This window comes from Stomoxys calcitrans, chromosome 1, assembly GCF_963082655.1.
Source record: "Stomoxys calcitrans chromosome 1, idStoCalc2.1, whole genome shotgun sequence".
NCBI lineage: Eukaryota > Metazoa > Arthropoda > Insecta > Diptera > Muscidae > Stomoxys > Stomoxys calcitrans.
The window spans coordinates 222,485,948-222,507,075 of NC_081552.1; the positions used below are offsets into that span (position 1 = coordinate 222,485,948).

Here is a 21,128-nt window from a genome sequence, read left to right on the forward strand (position 1 = left end):
CAGAACGTCGAGATGATCAAGAATATATATACCTTGGAGGGTCTTAGATGAATATGAATATATACTCATGGTGGTGGGTGTAAAAAGGTCTTGAAATAATGCCGTGCTCGGGGTTACCAATAGGTGCAACAATGTAAACTTCATGCTTTACAGGATACGAACTTAGTAAGGGGGCAAGTACATTGTTTTGCTGTCCTTATACACACAACACAACATACACAACATACGTGTCGGTGCATTGTCTAGTCAATTTATTGTCCGCGAAAGAGAAAGATGCTCAGTATGCTTTGACATTTCATCATGAATAGACTTACTAACGAGCAACGCTTGCAAATCATTGAATTTTATTACCAAAATCAGTGTTCGGTTCGAAATGTGTTCATTCACCGTAACGTTGCGTCCAACAGCATCTTTGAAAAAATACGGTCCAATGATTCCACCAGCGTACAAACCACACCAAACAGTGCATTTTTCGGGATGCATGGGCAGTTCTTGAACGGCTTCTGGTTGCTCTTCACTCCAAATGCGGCAATTTTGCTTATTTACGTAGCCATTCAACCAGAAATGAGCCTCATCGCTGAACAAAATTTGTCAAAATTTGAACACATTTCGAACCGAACACTGATTTTGGTAATAAAATTCAATGATTTGCAAGCGTTGCTCGTTAGTAAGTCTATTCATGATGAAATGTCAAAGCATACTGAGCATCTTTCTCTTTGACACCATGTCTGAAATCCCACGTGATCTGTCAAATACTAATGCATGAAAATCCTAACCTCAAAAAAATCACCCTTTATTTTAATTCGTGTAACTATGCTCATATAGCTCTTGGTTCATGAAATAAAAATTGAAATTTTGCCCATGAACATTCCACTAGGGAACTGGGGCAAACTTCTCACATATCAATGAGTGCTATACGATTCAAGTTTAAGCTCCATGGTAAAGGACCTTCTTTTTATCTTATACCAGCTAGACAGGGCCCGCTCCGCTGCGCCTTCTTTCTCTCTCTTTCTCATTTTATCTGAGCCCTATATTGGTACGGCCAGGAAAAAAGTACTGTTTTGGGGGTACTGGTACGGCCTTTTAGATGTTTCTCCCCAATGATATCATTTTTGTGCTCTACGGTACGGTCAGGAAATAAGTCCTGTTTGGGGATGCTGGTACGGCCTTTCAGATGTTTCGCCCCAATAATCAATCATTTTCGTGCTCTAATACCAAATGCCATTCATTTGAGCCTTATATTGCTGTGGTCGGTAAATATATCCGGTAAGGGGGTATTTTTGAGGGTCAGGGTGACGCCCATATATCAGATTCGTGATCTAGTCTCAACTACCATTCATTTGAGCCCCATATTGTCATGATAGGTTTAAATTACCATTTGGCGGGTTTTGGAGGTGGCCCAGCCCCCCTAGATATCCCACCCTAAATAAGGATATCAAATTTCTGTCCTTGAGTTACTATAAACAAACTAAATTTCGCTTAAATTGCCCCACCCAACTCCGTGATCTGACATTTTTGAAAATAGGGTAAGGGGAGGGTCCGCCCATTAAAGTTTGGATGTTAGATCTACTTCATACTCTTGGTTTTTTGGTGGTGGATAAGAGTTGCCAAACCCATTGCCCAGAAAGTGGATATCAGATACATACTCTACTCCCAAAAACCACATTTAAGTTACATATTGCTATAGTCGGTATATATGTGTGGTTTAGGGGGAGTTTATGAGGTGGGGCATCCCTGAAACACTTGGCCATAAAACAGATACCAGATTTGTGTCCCTTTTTGGCATAATCCACAAATATTTCCAATTTGAGGGGTAAGTAGGGTGGGGCGGCCACCCATGCACTTAGCCCTGAAAAAATATCAGCATTGTGCTCTTATGTCAAATTTCTTTTATTTGAGTCCCAATAGTCATTGGTTTAGGGGGAGTTTATGGGGTGAAACGACCCCGAACACTTGGCCTCAAACTTGGATATCAAATTCGTTTTCTCCTATCAAATACCTATTATTTGAGCAACTTATTGCCATAGTAGGCAAACATGGCCGGTTTGAAGGGAATTTAGTGGGCGGATTTTGTTTAGCCCTATAATGTCAAGCATTTTGAAGGTGGCGATCAAGATGCCCAGGGGTCTCGTTCAGATGCACACTAATTAATTTTTTTTTGTTTCGATTTTCTACATTCAAAATCATATTTGAAAGCTACCACTTGGGATACCATATTTTAAGAGATCCGTAGGTCCTCCTGTGTCTTTCCCAGTTTAAGGAGAAACAGTGGACTCTACTACCCAAGACCTTTAATTGCTGTACTTTTCTATTCTGACCGGCCTTCACATATTATCTTTAATTCCTTTTTGTTTGGGCAAGATAAGGGGAGGGGGATTGCCCTCTCACACTTCCTTGCACTTTAGTACAAACTGTTCTCGGTCATCTAACATGACAGTTTGGTGTTGTTTTTATTGGCAGTTGAGTGTCGCTCCCCCCGACGCTAATACCCAAAAGACAATTTATTTGAGTCTTTATTGTCGCGATATACATGTCCTGTTGAATAGCAGGACGGCTGGATGTGGGATACCATATTTTTATAGATCCGTAGGTCCTTGTGTGTCTTTCCCAGTTTAAGGGGAAAACAGTGTACTCTGTTACCAAAGACCTATTATTGCTGTCCTATTCTATTCTCATCGCCCTTCATATATTATCTCTAATTCCTTTTTTTTGGGTAAGATGGGGGGAGGGGGATTGCCCTCTCACACATCCTTTCATTTGAGTACAAACTGTTCTCGGTCGTCCTACATGACATAGCAGGACGGCTGGATGTGATCTAGATTGTTGAATCGTAATATCGACATAAAATTCGAACTCTACTGACATAGACCTTTCTTTTAATGCACATGTTTTCCCGCTCGAACTACTCGTCCTATTGAAGGGTATTTAGTGGGTGGGCCGGTCCCAGACTCTATCCCAAATATGTATACCAGATTCGAAGTCAACTCCCAAAGACCTTTCCTTTGATACCCATTTTGTGACGTTGCGCATTCTTGTCCGTTTAAGGGGTTTTGGGGTTGGGGAGGAGGCCCCCTAGACAACTTGGACCAAATTTTTATAACAAATGTGTACTCTACTTCCAAAGACCTGTCATTTGATATCCATATGGTCCCAATTGGTTAATAAGCCCTGCAAGGTGGTGGGGGGTTTTTGAGGGGTGAGGAGGTGCCTCAGATACCAAGGAATACATTTTCATATCAGATTCTTACTCTACTTTTAAATACCTTTCATTTGATATCCATATTGTCCCAATTGGTAAATATGCCCCGAGGGGGGTTTTGGGGGGTAGGTGGGGGCCTCTCAAATACAAACGAATACATTTTTATTTCAGATTTGAGCTCTACTTTTAAATACCTTTCGTTTGATACCCATATTGCTGAAAGCGGTGAATGAGTCCTCTTGGGTGGTTTATTTGGGGGTAGGGAACCCCCCCGAATACTTCGGGTGAAATTTGTATACCAAATTCGTTTTCTACTCTTCAATACCTTTCATTTGATACCCATATTATCCCAATCGGTAAACATGTCCGTAAGAGTGGGTTTTGGAATGGGGCGTTCCACCATCTCCCCCCCCCCCTTTTATTTTACCCAAAAATGTTATACCAATTTCGTGTTTTTGGGGTATCATACGGTGGCATACAAAATTTCGCATCTTCGAGATCTGGCGTTTTTGAAAATTAGGGTTAGGGGGGGGGTCCGTCCCCCCCCTTCGGATATATAACTCTACCATCTGTGAAAATGTCATGCAAAACGGTTCAGCCGTTTTTGGGTCTATACAGGATAGAAAACAAACTAACAATTAAACAATCAAAGCGCAATAATTTCATATAATAGAAGATAGTCCGAACGTCGTGCTGCTGTGCTACACCTCTTTGGGGAGAAGTTTTTATACAATACCTCACAAATGTCGCCAGCATTAAGGCGATAGCATTCCAGTATTCGAACCCAGACTTTCAGCGCCATAGCTAACCTCTGTGCTAAGGTGGCCTCCCGGGCATGGGCACAAGTATGGCTGATGTTGAAGAATTTCGATTGTGCCTAGAAAGCGGATTGTGACTAGTCTCTCATTCAACCAGACGTTCAGCGCCATAGGTGGTGGACATGCTAACCTCTGCCCTAAGGTGGCCTCCTGGGCATGGGCACAAATATGGCTGATGTTGGCTTGAAAGCGGATTTTGGTTAATCTCTCATTCAACGAAGTAAACCTGGAGACAATGTATTTTATTCTCCGACTAACCACAAATCTGCAGCCAAACTCATGCCTCGTGTTATGGCAGCTATAGTTCGTTACCGTTCTTGTAACGCCATTGCCGGTCCATCACACTTCCTGTAGAGCGGTAAAATCTGCCTTGTACTCCTCCAATATATCTGCCAAGGCTTATACGGACATTTCAGATGCAGATACGCCACTCATGGCCCTTAAAAGGTTTGCTGGGGTCCTCTGCTTAAGAGGAGTTCTTTTTTTATATCTTCGTTCACTCAGAGTAATTGAAATTTCTATGAGTGCGGTCTAATGGCTCAGAGCCCCAATTCCATGTGGGTTTTATGGGATTGCATATGTATCCTTTGATGGCGCGAACCTCTTGTCTTCCAGCCGCCCTGAGCTCATCAAGAGGCACTGAGAACAGCGATTGGTTCTTTAAAGACACCAATAACTCGCCTTGTCATTTCGACTATCATAGGTAATGGTCGTTGTCACCCGCGCCCCTTATTCAGACTCCTATCTCGAAATAGCTGATCGCCCGCGATTGCACTTGCAGGTACTCCTTATGTCTATGATAGTTTCCACTATCCGCAATCTATGGATAGTAACGATAGACCATGCTGCTGGAGGTATAGGTCATTATTTTTCCGGCTCCTCCTAACTTTTGGCTTTCCTCCCGTGTTTTTGTTTGAATTCATTGCATAAACTGTAAATAACATCTGTTCTCAAGCCATAATTTCTTTCATTTCTTTATGATACTTTTATTTGGCCAGTCTTTGTAGCCCCTACTTGCTTGCACTAGCAAAAGAAAAGGCAATAAATCCCATTCCCCTAGTTTTTGTTTTGATGTCAATTAAACCATGTCGCCTACAGAAGTTATGCTCTCAGATCTATTTGAACAGATTGAACCATTGCACCACAGTGCAATGCAAATGCGGAAGGAAACTAGCCAAACACGAGGACACTCACACAGCTCATCTACTCAGCTCGAAAAAAAAGTGCTGAAGAGCGGAGAAACAAAAAAAGCAAACAAACAAACAAAGTCACTGCAATGATAACCAGGCCAATGTGCCAAGATAGAGCAACGACAAAAGCTGCTATTTAAACTCAGCCGCTGGTGAGGCTCATCAACATCATCGTCGTCGTCGTCGTCGTCATCATCATGTCCTGTATGGATGATGAACAAGCATGGCAACATGCCGGGGTCCTTGCCATAAGTTCGTCGGCAACATTTTATTATTCATTCATTTATGCAGGCAAACATTGAAAACGCCAGGCCCGAACATTGCACGTCGCACGCCGCATGCCGCATGCTGCTGAGCAGTCAAAACAGAGAAAAACCCCAAGTTAGGCAGCAAGGATAAAAGCTAATATTTGCACTTAACACATACATACATACAAACATAAGCATTCGCACACCAACACACAAAAACCCAACGAATTGTCAACACCCAGTATAAAAGTGCGATTCTATGCCCTGCGTTTGTGTGTGTGTGTGTGTGTGTGAAAGCTTGTGCTTATGAATAGGATGTCGCATAACCTAGGAAGTCAAACTCAATGCTGATGCGGTGTTTTTTGTTTTGGTTTTTCCTTGTGTTTTTTTTTTCATTTTCGTGAATGAGGATATGCGAGTATACACTGGTGTGCATTATGCGTCTGTGTGATGTTATCGTGTTAACCAAAAAGGTTAAAGACCGTGATGCTTGATTCGTTGCGTTCACACATGTGTGCTGGTTTTTCACTCACAGTAAGAAAAACACACATGCTGGTGAGCATGAACTTGTATCTGTGCACGTACGCATAAACTATACAAAAAAAAAAAACACCAACACACACACATATACTTTGGCGTGTAAAAACGAGTTTGAGCTCTTCCGCAAACAACGATAGATAGAGCGGCAACCAAATTTGTATTAGTAACCAAAGGCGCAAAAGGGAATCAAAGTGGCTGGGTTTTTTGCATTTTGTGTTATGTTGCTCAAAAAATTCGTGTGGTATGTTCTGATCGATATTAAGATAGATAAATAAAATTCTTAAAATTACAAAGAAACATTGGCAAATTATTAAATATTTCACCAAACCGGTAAAGAAAGACAAAAGTCGGGCGGAGCTGACTATATATTGGTTGCCCAAAAAGTAATTGCGGATTTTTTAAAAGAACGTATATGCATTTTTAATAAAACTTAGAATGAACTTTAATCAAATATACTTTTTTTACACTTTTTTTCTAAAGCAAGCTAAAAGTAACAGCTGATAACTGACAGAAGAAAGAATGCAATTACAGAGTCACAAGCTGTGAAAAAATTTGTCAACGCCTACTATATGAAAAATCCGCAATTACTTTTTGGGCAACCCAATAATACCCTAATTTAGGAGCTATACCTAAATCTGATACAATAGCATTAGTCCTTGGGCGAAAGAAGGAACTTGTGCAATTGACCAAAATATTTGTGTTTTCTTTTGTTCTCTTTTTTCTTCTGGTTGTCTAAATGATGGGTGATTTTAAAATACATTCGGCCAATATACGAGAGTGGGGGGAGGGGGAGGAAATTCTTTGCAGTGCATGCACATATTCCTTTTCACCGTCCTAAGATTCTAGCTCTTTGTGAACTCAGGTGCGTGAGGATTCTTATCCACAGGATTTTCACTTCCCTCTGAGTACCACATTCTGTCTCTTTTTATTCCGAACAGAGGCCTCGCGGTATATGTGCGTAATGATGTAATGTTCCAAAGACGACAACACCTGGACTCACAGGATTCTGAATTTAGCTCCCTTTGGGTTAAATTCGGGATTGGATCACATATACTGCACTTCGGATATATGCAGGTCCAAACTCAGAAAGGGAGGCTTCCATGAACGGCTTTGACCCAGAAATGTATGAAGTTACTATTCTTGCACCTTTTGGTAACTCCGATCACTGCATTGTTTCAACAGCTTTTTCCTATTCTGTTCTTCGTACTGCTTCCTCCTCAGTCCCGAAGCGGTGAATATTTTTATACGAAAACAGCACTTTGGGTAGAGCTCAATGGATTTTTCCGCATTTTGATTGGAAACCATGTTTTATCGATGACGATATAAATGCTACTGCTGAAAGCGACAAAAGTTGGTTTGACCAGACATGCAGAGATGCTGTCAGATCGAAAGAGGTGGCATTCAGGAACTGGCGCTTGGATAAAAATGTCAATACTGAACTGATGCGTAATCAGGCAAGTTCTTTGTGTGCCAATGTGCTTATGCGCGAAAAATGTCTTTACGAACAGCGTCTGCGTCTAAGGTTTTTGCTTCTACTCAAGCATTTTTGGTCATTCGTGAAAAGGGTAAAGGGTAGTTCTTCATCTATTCCAACTCTTGTTAAGGGCGATCAAACGTTCACTGACCTGGTTGATAAGGCTAACCTGTTGGCTGATATATTTGCAGTGAACTCTACCCTGCCGAATAGCAATCAATCACTGCCCTCAATCGAAAATGCATCTGGCGTTATGCCTCAAATATGTTTTCGACCTCGTGGAGTTAAAAGGGTTCTTGAAAATCTGGATGTAGATAAATCCCAGGCCCGGATGGCATATCAACACTTGTCTTGCGTTGAATAGGTGCATTATGCAACCTATTCAACCTTGCCCATCGTGTGGGAGGCAAGGTGAGGCAAACAACCCTGCGAATTATCGGCCAATTGCGATATTCTCCTCTCTCTCTCCAAGGTAATGGAGAGCATGTTTAAAAATCTTCTTGTGAGGTATTTAGAGTCTAATGGCCTTCTTAACGATCAAAAGTATAGGTTCTGCAGAAATCGCTCTACGGGCGACCTCATGCCACTTCTGTTGGACCGTTGGAGTCGCTCAATCCACCAGTTTGGTGAGAGGCTCTGGATATCTCCAAGGCATTTGATAGGGTCTGGCACGCTGCACTACTATCAAAGCTTGTCGCATTTGATGTCGGTAATGGCTTCGTTCGATTTATTTCGAGCTTTCTCAGAGATCGCAGAGATGTTGGGTCAGACATCGAATCCGATCTACTCATTTGCGGATGACAGTAATCTCTGCCATTCGTACTCATTCGATCATAGGCCGAGTCTTCGAGAGATTGAGGACAAGAGGCGGGTTATGGTTAATACACTGCCAGGATTTGCTGGCCATTTCTGAGTGGGGTCGAATGAATCGAGTAGATTTTTATGCACGCAAGACCCAGTGCTGCTTGTTGTCACACAAACGATTCGCTGTCCCATCGGATCATCTTTGTCTATCAACGGTGTAGATGTTGAGCAATCAGAAGCTCTTGATGTTCTGGGCATGAAAATACAAAGTGATGTCCGTTGGACTAAACATGTATTTGAAGTCTCCAAAGAAGTATTCAAGTGTCTAGGCTTTCCCAAACGGTGTAAGTATAACTTCACTCCGTCTGATCTTCTTAACATCTACACCAGTTTTATAAGGCCGAAAATGGAGTACAACTCACATGTATGGGCTGGAGCTTCAAAATCATTCATGGAGCTACTGTACAGAGGCGAGCGATGGCGTTGATTGGGGGCAGTGGGGTATCCAACTCTATTGCCTCCCTTCATCATCGTCGCAATGTGGGTAGTTAGTCGCTGTTCTATCGGCACTTTCATGGTGTGTGTTCGTCCGATATTCGTCTTCTTATTTCTGATGTGAGAATGTTTGTCAGGTATACAAGACCCATACCCATACCCGTTTGTAATTGATTGGCCAGAATTGTTATTTCGCCCGAATCTGGCTAATGTTTTTCCCACCCACTTTGACATCCAGAGATTTAAGACAAATGTGGATAAACACTACATTCTTCTCCCCCTCCAATTCCTAATTTCCTTTTGCCAACGCATTCCACTACATTCATAGGGGACACCCCTGCTGTAGCTGCTTAGCCCTCCTTAAGAGTCCTTTTTTCGCTTCCGGTGTCGAGTATACAAAGCAGATATGCTTACGAACGTCTCTCATATCAAGGAGTGCTCTCTAATTCAAGTTTAAGCTAAGGGATGATAAGGGACCTAGTTAGGGCCGAGTCCGAAGAGTGTGTCGCAGAACGACACCTTTTTGCAATGAATTTATCGGGACTCTATTAGGGTTTTGTTCGACCACAATTGTCATGATGAGTCCTAACCAAATGACTTTATAAAATTGGATTAGAATTGTTTAGTAGCTTGAAGATTTCTAATCAAAAGTTGGGTATTTAAAGGTCCATGCGTATACATAAGCAAAGACCGATCTTCACATTTGACTTCTTGAGTGCCTCTATGAAAGAATTCTTACCCAATTTGTCAAGGGAATATAGTGGATCAATGTTATTTTTAGCCTCAAATTTGCGCACAAGCAACGATGCATGAGTGAGGGTCGTTATCACGATCATTCTGTTTGCAACACCTCGAATATTCGTCTAAAACCCCATAAAGTATATATTCTTGATCGTCTCAACGTTCTGAATCAATCTGGGCATGTCCGTCCGTCCGTCTGTCAAAAGCAGTCGAAAGCGAAAAGCTAGCCGCTTGAAATTTTGCACAGATTCTTAATTGAGGTCGTTTGGGGGTTCAAGAAGCCAAATCTCCCTATTTGACTTCTGGAGCCCATGGAAGCCACAATTTCTTCCGATTTGGCTAAAATATTGGTCGTTGGTGGGGGGTTCAAGAAGGTCGTTGGTGGCTCAAGAAGGTCGTTGGGGGCTCAAGAGGTCAAATCTCCCAATTTTACTTCTTGAGCCCCTGGAAGCCGTCATTTTAGTCCAATTTGGCTGACATTTTGCACATAGTGTTCTGTTACGATTTCCAATAACTGTGCCAAGTATGATTCTAATCGGTCTATAACCTGATACAACTCCCATATAAACCTTTCTTCCGATTTGACTTCTTGAGCCCTTACAAGGCGCAATTTTAGTCTAAGGCTGAAATTTTGCATGCGGTCTGTTAAGACCTCCAATAACTGTGCCAAGTACGATTCTAATCGGTCTTTAACCTGATATAGCTCCCATATAAACCGATCTACCGATTTAATATCTTGAGCCCTTACAAGCCGCAATTTTAGTCTAAATTGGCTGAAATTTTGCATGCGGTGTTCTGTTAAGACTTCCAACAACTGTACTAAGTACGCTTCAAATTGGTCTATAACCTGATATAGCTCCCATATAAACCGATCTCCAGATTTGACTTCTTGAGCCCTAACAAGCCCCAATTTTTTGTCAAATTTGGCTGAAATTTTGCAAGAAGTGTTCCATTATGACTTCCAACAACTCTGCTTAGTACGGTCCGAATCGGTCTATAACCTGATATAGCTCCCATATAAACCGATCTACCGATTTAATTTCTTGAGCCCTAATAAGCCGCAATTTTTGTCCGATTTGGCTAAAATTTTGCAGGAGTGTTCCATTATGACTTCCAACAACTATGCTTAGTACGGTCGGAATTGGTTTATAACCTGATATAGCTCCCATATAAACCGATCTTCCGATTTGACTTCTTGAGCCGCAATTTTTGTCCGATTTGACTGCAATTTTGCATGCAGTGTTCCGTTATGACTTCCAACAACTCTGTCCGATTTGGCTGAAATTTTGCAAGCGGTGTTCTGTTATGACTTCTTACAGCTGTGCCAAATACGTTCCAAATCAGTCTATAACCTGATAATCTCTGGATCATCCTTGTTCGGTTCTTAGAAGCTTTGATTTTCGCAGAATCCATGGTGGTGGGTTCCCAAGATTGTTTAGTATTTAGAGCACACACACCAAGCCGATTACTGGCTTAAGTGTATGTCCATTGTGGCATGAGGTGGATTAATATCCGCAGTCTCCTTTCAACTTAACCTAACCTACCCTAACTTCGCGCCCGTTTGTCGAAAGAGTATGGAACGTAGTTTTTTATCATTTTTTATTTACCACAATTTTTTCTATTGTCGTTTGAATGTGTCGAAGGCGAATAATACTGTCTACTGTCGATATTCGCCTTTGACAACGTGAATAAGAACGCATATTTTCGGACAGTGTTATGTTTCGGGCAGCTGCAAACTAAGAAACACCTAGACTCGTTCTGCCATCTAGCATGAATTTTTATTATTGGTATTTGCTTACCAATACAATTTGGGTCTTTAAGACAGTGGAGCTCGATATTCATAGTTTTTAGAGCCCATACCCCAAACTGGATATATTTGCTGACTTTTGTAATAAGGGGTTTAAATGAATGGTATTTGAGATTAGAAAACGAATTTGATATCCTATTTAAAGGCCAATGGAAATATGGGCTTCAAAGAAATGATATACAGAACATAGCACGTGGCTGATATATTTTCAGGGCTTAGTGTTTGAGGGACCTCCCCACTCTCCAAAACACTCCAAAGTCGGTCATATTTACCAACCATGTGAATGTGGGGTCTTAATGAAAGGTGTAAGGGGGTAGAGCAAGAACTGATACCCACTTTAGCGAAAAATTTTCTGGTGGTCTACCCCTTTCCCAAAATACCCCACAAACAGCAATTATTTGCTGATCATCGCAATATCGGGCTCAAGTAAAGGAATTTGGGATTAGAATACGAATCTGATATCCAAATGTAGGTCCATTTATTTAAGGCATCACCCCTTCCCCAAAACACCCCGCAAAGGGTAAACATTTACCGACCATGCCAATATGTGGCTCAAATGAAAGGCATTGGGATTAGCAAACGATTTGGATAACCAATCGTTGGGGCCAAGTGTTTGGGGGACTCCTCATCCTATTAACTCACCTGAAATCAATGGCATTATGGGGTTTAAATAAATGGCATTTGAGAGAAGAGCACGATGCTGATAGTTTTTTCAGTGCCAAGCGTCTGGGGGACCACCTCACTCCTGAAAACACTCCTAAATCGAACAAACGTATTTACCGATCATGGCAATATGGGACCCACTGCCAAAATCCCCATGAGAAGTCTTTAAGAGTGGAGTACATCCAACATCCAACCTTAAATGTTTCTAAAACTGTCGTGCGAATTCACAGACCAATGAAGATCCTATGGTAGGCAGATAAAGACATTCATATTGTTCTAGTGTTAGTCAAGCGATATACATTTACTATTTTCGTAGCATGATATTCTCTAAAAGCTCTTGAATTGTCGAAAATAAATATTCAAAGGATAATTTTGTTCCATATAAAGTAAAAGAAGCCGCAGCGGAGCGGGCCCGGTTCAGCTAGTTGTTAATAAAATCAATTAAAGCGAAACAATTGATTTCCTCAATAGGCTCCTTGGTACACCGGTGCGTATACATAACAAAACATTTTCTCCATAGTGCGTATACGCCACAATGGCTGTGCTAATCAATTTCTTTTTATACCCACCATCGAAGGATGGGGTGGTGTCATTCCGTTTGCAACACATCGAAATATCCATTTCCGACCCTATAAAGTATATATATTCTTGATCAGCGTAAAAATATAAGACGATCTAGACATGTCCGTCCGTCTGTCCGCATGTCTGTTGAAATCACGCTACAGTCTTCAGAAAATAGAGATATTGAGCTGCAATTTTGCACAGGTTCTTTTTTTTTGTCTATAAGCAGGTTAAGTTCGAAGATGGGCTATATCGGACTATATCTTGACATAGCCCCCATATAGACCGATCGGCCGATTTAAGGTCTTAGGCCCCTAAAAGCCACATTTATTATCCGATTTTGCTGAAATTTAAGACAGTGAGTTGTGTTAGGCCCTTGGTCATCCTTCATTAATTTAGGTCAAATCGGTCCAGGTTTGGACATAGCTGCCATATAGACCGATCCTCCGATTTAGGCTCTTAAGCCCATAAAAGCCACATTTATTATGCGATTTTACTGAAATTTGGGACAGTGAGTTGTGTTAGGCCCTTCGACATCCTTCGTCAATTTGGCTCAGATCGGTCCAGATTTGGATATAGCTGCCATATATACCGATCCTCCGATTTAGGGTCTTAGGCCCCTAAAAACCACATTTATTATCCGATTTTGCTGAAATTTAAGACAGTGACTTGTGTTAGACCCTTGGTCATCCTTCATTAATTTAGGTCAAATCGGTCCAGGTTTGGACATAGCTGCCATATAGACCGATCCTCCGATTTAGGCTCTTAAGCCCATAAAAGCCACATTTATTATGCGATTTTACTGAAATTTGGGACAGTGAGTTGTGTTAGGCCCTTCGACATCCTTCGTCAATTTGGCTCAGATCGGTCCAGATTTGGATATAGCTGCCATATATACCGATCCTCCGATTTAGGGTCTTAGGCCCCTAAAAACCACATTTATTATCCGATTTTGCTGAAATTTAAGACAGTGACTTGTGTTAGACCCTTGGTCATCCTTCATTAATTTAGGTCAAATCGGTCCAGGTTTGGACATAGCTGCCATATAGACCGATCCTCCGATTTAGGCTCTTAAGCCCATAAAAGCCACATTTATTATGCGATTTTACTGAAATTTGGGACAGTGAGTTGTGTTAGGCCCTTCGACATCCTTCGTCAATTTGGCTCAGATCGGTCCAGATTTGGATATAGCTGCCATATATACCGATCCTCCGATTTAGGGTCTTAGGCCCCTAAAAACCACATTTATTATCCGATTTTGCTGAAATTTAAGACAGTGACTTGTGTTAGACCCTTGGTCATCCTTCATTAATTTAGGTCAAATCGGTCCAGGTTTGGACATAGCTGCCATATAGACCGATCCTCCGATTTAGGCTCTTAAGCCCATAAAAGCCACATTTATTATGCGATTTTACTGAAATTTGGGACAGTGAGTTGTGTTAGGCCCTTCGACATCCTTCGTCAATTTGGCTCAGATCGGTCCAGATTTGGATATAGCTGCCATATATACCGATCCTCCGATTTAGGGTCTTAGGCCCCTAAAAACCACATTTATTATCCGATTTTGCTGAAATTTAAGACAGTGACTTGTGTTAGACCCTTGGTCATCCTTCATTAATTTAGGTCAAATCGGTCCAGGTTTGGACATAGCTGCCATATAGACCGATCCTCCGATTTAGGCTCTTAAGCCCATAAAAGCCACATTTATTATGCGATTTTACTGAAATTTGGGACAGTGAGTTGTGTTAGGCCCTTCGACATCCTTCGTCAATTTGGCTCAGATCGGTCCAGATTTGGATATAGCTGCCATATATACCGATCCTCCGATTTAGGTTCTTAGGCCCCTAAAAACCACATTTATTATCCGATTTTGCTGAAATTTAAGACAGTGACTTGTGTTAGACCCTTGGTCATCCTTCATTAATTTAGGTCAAATCGGTCCAGGTTTGGACATAGCTGCCATATAGACCGATCCTCCGATTTAGGCTCTTAAGCCCATAAAAGCCACATTTATTATGCGATTTTACTGAAATTTGGGACAGTGAGTTGTGTTAGGCCCTTCGACATCCTTCGTCAATTTGGCTCAAATCGGTCCAGGTTTGGATATAGCTGCCATATATACCAATCCACCGATTTAGGGTCTTAGGCCCCTAAAAACCACAGTTATTATCCGATTTTGCTGAAATTTAAGACAGTGACTTGTGTTAGACCCTTGGTCATCCTTCATTAATTTAGGTCAAATCGGTCCAGGTTTGGACATAGCTGCCATATAGACCGATCCTCCGATTTAGACTCTTAAGCCCATAAAAGCCACATTTATTATGCGATTTTACTGAAATTTGGGACAGTGAGTTGTGTTAGGCCCTTCGACATCCTTCGTCAATTTGGCTCAGATCGGTCCAGATTTGGATATAGCTGCCATATATACCGATCCTTCGATTTAGGGTCTTAGGCCCCTAAAACCCACATTTATTATCCGATTTTACTGAAATTTGGGACAGTGAGTTGTGTTAGGTCCTTCGACATTTTTCGTCAATTTGGCTCAGATCGGTCCAGATTTGGATATAGCTGCCATATATACCGATCCTCCGATTTAAGGTATTGGATGCATAAAATGCGCATTTATTGTCCGATTTCGCTGATCTTTGGGACAGTGCGTTGTATTAGACTCTTCGACATTTGTCTGCAACTAGGGCCAAATCGGTGCAGATTTGGATATAGCTGCCATGTAGACCGATCTCTCGATTTAAAGTCTTGGCCCCATAAAAGGCGCATTTATAATCTGATTTCGCTGAAATTTGACACAGTGACTTAGGTTAGGCTTTTCGGCATCTGTGTCGTATATGGTTCAGATCGGTTTATTTTTAGATATAGCTACTAAAAAGACCAATATATTTTTTTTATACACAATTGAACAATGATTTGAACTTATTAGTATATGGTCCAAATCGGAACATATTTCGATATAACTGCTATGGGACATAGGGTATGCAGTTTTCTCCGGATTTTGGTGGAAGGTGGTTTACATATATACCCGAGGTGGTGGGTATCCAAAGTTCGACCCGGCCGAACTTAACGCCTTTTTACTTGTTGTTAGTTAGAAAATAACAAATGTTTCAATAAAAATTAATCAAAACTACACATTTTCTCTATTCTCTTCCTTAACAACTCCTCATTTTTGGCTTTTTTTGGTTTTCTGTTAAAATTTTTACAACCACACCCTCTAGCTGGCCGCAATAATGAAATGGCGCATAGCGTTGATATATCGATGATCTCGCCACCCACATCGTCTTCCATATCGAACGATCAAGATCCCTTTGGACAATTGCCACCGCTGTTACCGCCATTGCGTTCAACACAAGTCTTACAACCATTAACGGTATTTCCAGGTGGGCAATGCTTTAAAACATTTTTCCATTGTTTTGTTCTCATGCTCTTGCTGTAGGCTCTTTTTGTTTGATTTCGGTTTTTTTTTTATTTATTTTTTTTTTGGTTTTGCTATGGCATGCTTAGTAAAAAACAAAAAACCCATTTGAGTTGTTGCGTTTACATAACTTTGTTCTTCTTTTTTGCAGCAGTTGCAAATGTATCATGAAGTTCTTAGGAAAAATGGAAATTTACTTTAAGAATTTCCTTAAACTTTATGTAGTATTGTAAATATGTAGTAAAACAAAATTTTGTTGTAGATTCTTTTTGGCATGTATTTTCGTATGATTTTTTCTCATAGGGAGAATTTCTTAGAAAGCTTTAAAATGCATATTCAATCAGTACTAAAATAATGCGTTAACACAAGATATGGCAAAACTTAGTGGAGTGGGGGTAAAAACACCCAAAAAAATTGAAACTCAATTTTTATGAAATATGAAATCTTTTGTTAATGTTTTTTTTTTTTAGTATAGGTTCTGGTGTATTGTTCACTGTTGGTTTTTTGATTTTTGGATTGTTCATCGTTAGACATTTATATACATATTGTACAAAATGTTTCTGGAATTGATCGTTGCATTCACATTATATATCCACAGAAAAGATTTATCAATGTAACTACCTACACTCCATAATTTTTATTCTATCCTATTGGGTTGCCCAAAAAGTAATTGCGGATTTTTTAAAAGAGAGTAAATGCATGTTTAATAAAACTTCGAATGAACTTTAATCAAATATTTAACACTTTTCTTCTAAATCAAGCTAAAAGTAACAACTGATAACTGACAGAAGAAAGAATGCAATTACAGAGTCACAAGCTGTGAAAAAATTTGTCAACGCCGACTATATGAAAAATCCGCAATTACTTGTTGGGCAACCCATATATGTAAAGATTTCGGTTTTTGTTCTAAAGAACTAACTAAACTAGACCCATTTCCACAAATTGGAAATGGTTTACTGAAATATTTGATTAAAAAGTTCGATCTCAACTTAAATATCAATGAATTAGGCGAAGTTTTTTGTTTAGGCAGCAAATTTTGCAAAATTTCGCATTAAAGAACAGCGGATATACTTCTCTCATAGCAATCAATGTTACTTGATTCAAGTTTTAGTCTCAGTTATTGGGGGGGGGGGACGGAGGCCATCGTAGCGCAGAGGTTAGCTTGTCCGTCTATGACGCTGAACGCCTGGGTTCGAATCTTGGCGAGACCATCAGAAAAAATTTCCTAAATCTGGCAACATTTGTGAGGTACTATGCCATGTAAAACTTCTCTCCAAAAAGGTGTCGCACTGCGGCACGCCGTTCGGACTCGATTTCTGGCGAGACCATCAGAAATAAATTTTCAGCGGTGGTTTTCCCCTCCTAATGCTGGCAACATTTGTGAGGTACTATGCCATGTAAAACTTCTCCCCAAAAAGGTGTCGCACTGCGGCACGCCGTTCGGACTCGATTTCTGGCGAGACCATCAGAAATAAATTTTCAGCGCTGGTTTTCCCCTCCTAATGCTGGCAACATTTGTGAGGTACTATGCCATGTAAAACTTCTCTCCAAAAAGGTGTCGCACTGCGGCACGCCGTTCGGATTCGGCTATAAAATGGAGGCCCCTTATCATTGAGCTCACACTTGAATTGGACTGCACTCATTGATATGTGAGAAGTTTGCCCCTGTTCCTTAATGGAATGTTCATGGGCAAAATGTGCAATTTGCATTTGTCTTATGAGAATGAACACTTGACAGACTCAAACGACGAGCCCCACGATGGTTTCTGTCACTTTGGATTTAGAGAGAATTTTCCATTCTCCAAAACACCTGGACGTTTTGCACGATCCGCATTGTTTAGGTGCCAGGCCATAGCGAAGTAAGGGGGAATCAAAGAACAGACAATTTGGCTGTGAAGGCCAGAGGACTGCAATAAGCTTGGTTAACCCGAAGTCTTTCGGGTCGATGCAGTTCGAGTTAAGAGCGTGGGCGACAAAAGCGCATGTAACACATGTGCCACAGGGATACGGTCAGTAGCATAGACGAAAATCCTATAAGGAGATCCGGGATGTGAAAAGGTGAGGCTATTACTGAAAGGAAGTAAGAATTAGGTCAGTATAGCTTTCTGAGTATGATAGCACTTCTGCAGAAACGGGTGCGGCAACTGATAGCATGTGTGGGACATGTGGAGAAGATGATGAGACATTGGAGCATTACCTATGTCATTGTCCCGTTTTCGCTTCCAATGGACACTGGCACTTTGGTGGGGACACAATATCGGATATGAACCAACTTCCGGGTGTAATATGGGAAACAATTAGGGATTTTGTAAGTGGCATAGAATTCCTGACCAAAATTTTCTTTTCCGATGTTACCTTAAGTATTTAGAGCGCACAACAAGCCAAGGGTGATTTTTACGAGAAAAATGCATTAAATTTTTATTTGAATCGATAGTACGGTCCATATAATTCAATGTTTGAAGATTATTTCATACAAATGTCGGCCGTGACTGCGCCCCAAATGATCCATCCGCTTAGTCCAATCTTGGCATACTCCTTCCAACATTTTGGCCGGCAACTCACGAATAAATGTTTCTATGGTGTCTTCCGATGCTTCAATTGAAGCGGGCTTGTCTGTATAGACATGAGCTTAACATAGCTCCACAAGGCCCCCAAAGGCGTTAAATCGCACGATCTAGGTGGCCAATTGACCGGTTCCGAACGTGAAATAAAATGTTCACCGAACTCGCCTCTCAACATGTCCATTGTTATGCGTGCTGTATGGCATGTTGGATATAATCTCACGGTAGCGCTCACCGTAGCGCAGAGGTTAGCATGTCCACCTATGGCGCTGAACGCCTGCATTCGATTTCTGGCAAGACCATCAGAAAAAAATTTTCAGTGGTGGTTTTCCCCCTCCTAATGCTGACAACATTTGTGAGGTACTATGCCATGTAAAACTTCTCTCCAAAAAGGTGTCGCACTGTGGCATGCCGTTCGCATTCGGCTATAAAAAGGAGTCCCTTTATCACTGAGCTTAAAACTTGAATCGGACTGCACTCGTTGAGATGTGAGAGGTTTACCCCGGTTCCTTAGTGGAATGTTCATGCGCTAAGTTTGTAAATTTGAAGAAGAACGGTCTAATGATGCCACCAGTCCATAAACCGTATCGAACTGTGACTTTTTATACCCTCCACCATAGAATGAGGGTATACTAATTTCGTCATTCTGTTTGTAACACCTTGAAATATGCGCCTAAGAACCCATGTAGTATAGGTTATCTTGATCGTCATGACATTTTTAGTCGGTCTAGCCATGTCTGTCTGTCTGTCCGTCCGTCTGTCTGTCGAAAGCACGCTAACTTTCAAAGGAGTAAAGCTAGGCGCTTGAAATTTTGCAGAAACACTTTCTGTTCGTGTAGGTCGTTTGGGATTGTAAATGGGTCAAATCGGTTCATATTGTGATATAGCTGCCATATATACCGATATTATGTCTTGACTTTTTGAGCCTCTAGAGGGCGCAATTCTCATCCGATTTGGCTGTAATTTTGCATGAGGTATTTCGATATCACTTCCAACAACTGTTCTAAGTATGGTTTAAGTCGGTTCATAGCCTGATATAGCTGCCATATCAACCGATCTGGGGTCTTGACTTCTTGAGCCTCTAGATGGCGCAATTCTCATCCGATTTGGCTGTAATTTTGCATGAGGTACTTCGGTATCACTTCCAACAACTGTGCTAAGTTTGGTTCAAATCGGTTTATTACCTGATATAGCTGTCATATAAACCTTTCTGGGGTCTTGACTTCTTGAGCCGCTAGAGGGCGCAATTCTCATCCGATTTGGCTGTAATTTTGCATGAGGTGTTTCGGTATCACTTCCAACAACTGTGCTAAGTATGGCGCAAATCGTTATATCACCTGATATACCTGCCATATAAACCGATCTTGGGTCTTGACTTCTTGAGCCTCTAGAGGGCGCAGATCTCATCCGATTTGGCTGAAATTTTGAGTGAGGTGTTTTATTATCACTTCCAACTATTGTGCTAAGTATTGCGCAAATCGGTACATAACCTGTTATAGCTGCCATATAAACCGATTTTGGATCTTGATTTTTGAGCCTCTAGAGGGCGCAATTCTTATCAGAATTGGCAGAAATTTTGTTAAACGGCTTCTCTCATGACTTTCAACATACGTGAGCAATATGGTCTGAATCGATCTATAGCTTGATACAGCTCCCATATAAACCGATCTCCCGATATTGTCCGAATCGAGCTTCATTTCGCTCCAATGCGATCCATGGTGGAGGGTATATAAGATTCGGCCCGCCCGAACTTCGGTCGAATATTTCTTTAAAAGTTATTTATAAATACCGATTCATTTATTTGATACACCCAAACTACAAATCCTATTTCCTTTTCTAAATGTGCCTCTTACACCCACACACACAACAACCACCCATACACTTATAGACAAATAGCTGCTGCAGCAAAATCCCAAAATCACATACAAAAACAAACACACACACTAACGAAACACCAGCTGTTACCCTATGCCCTAAGTCACACCCTTCGTTATTGGGCAATTTATTTTTGTATAGCATTTTTGTGAAGAGACCATTCTACATTCTTACTGCAATCATTTACATTTTATTGACGTTTTGGCAGCAAAAAAGGCACGTTTTTAAATTCTAAATGTTGAAAATCACCATCATCATGAAGCTCTACCCCAATTCATACAAAATTTCATTAATAGGGACTCATGAGTAAGTCTCAATGCAGAGTGCTGGAAAGTTTTATTGTATATTTTGCCTTAATCTATCTTCCGTTTGTGGTTGTGAGTGTGTGTTTAATTATAGTTTTTTTTTTTATTTTTTGAGTTTGAAGTGCAAGTATTTGTGTAAATTTTTTGTATATTACCCTGCTTCTCTTTTTTTTCAAATCAAAAGTTGCTTTTAGTAAAAAAAGACCAGTTGAGAGAAAATATTAACTTTTTTTCTAAATAAAAAAAAGAACCAACATCTATCCCCCTAAGGTCCTTTAGAAAATATGAAAATGCTCATGGTATTGTGAAATTTGAAATGCAACTGCTTAGTTTTATTGTCTGCTTGGAGAAAAGTTTGCTAAAATGTATTTTCACCAGCTAGAAAACGAAAAAATGAAAAAAGTTGCATCCCTGCTCCTAGCCA

The 21,128-nt window shown here is 40.8% G+C and overlaps 1 protein-coding gene across 1 annotated transcript in view; it reads left to right on the forward strand.

The window, feature by feature from the left end:
• The window catches only part of LOC106093246 (glucose transporter type 1), a 308,325-nt gene that overhangs the window by 114,838 nt on the left and 172,359 nt on the right, over positions 1 to 21,128 (forward strand). The window contains exon 4 of the mRNA XM_059368524.1: positions 15,768 to 15,929. Within this exon, the coding sequence (XP_059224507.1) occupies positions 15,785 to 15,929 (145 nt within the window). The 5' untranslated portion in view covers positions 15,768 to 15,784. The remainder of the gene's footprint in view (positions 1 to 15,767; positions 15,930 to 21,128) is intronic.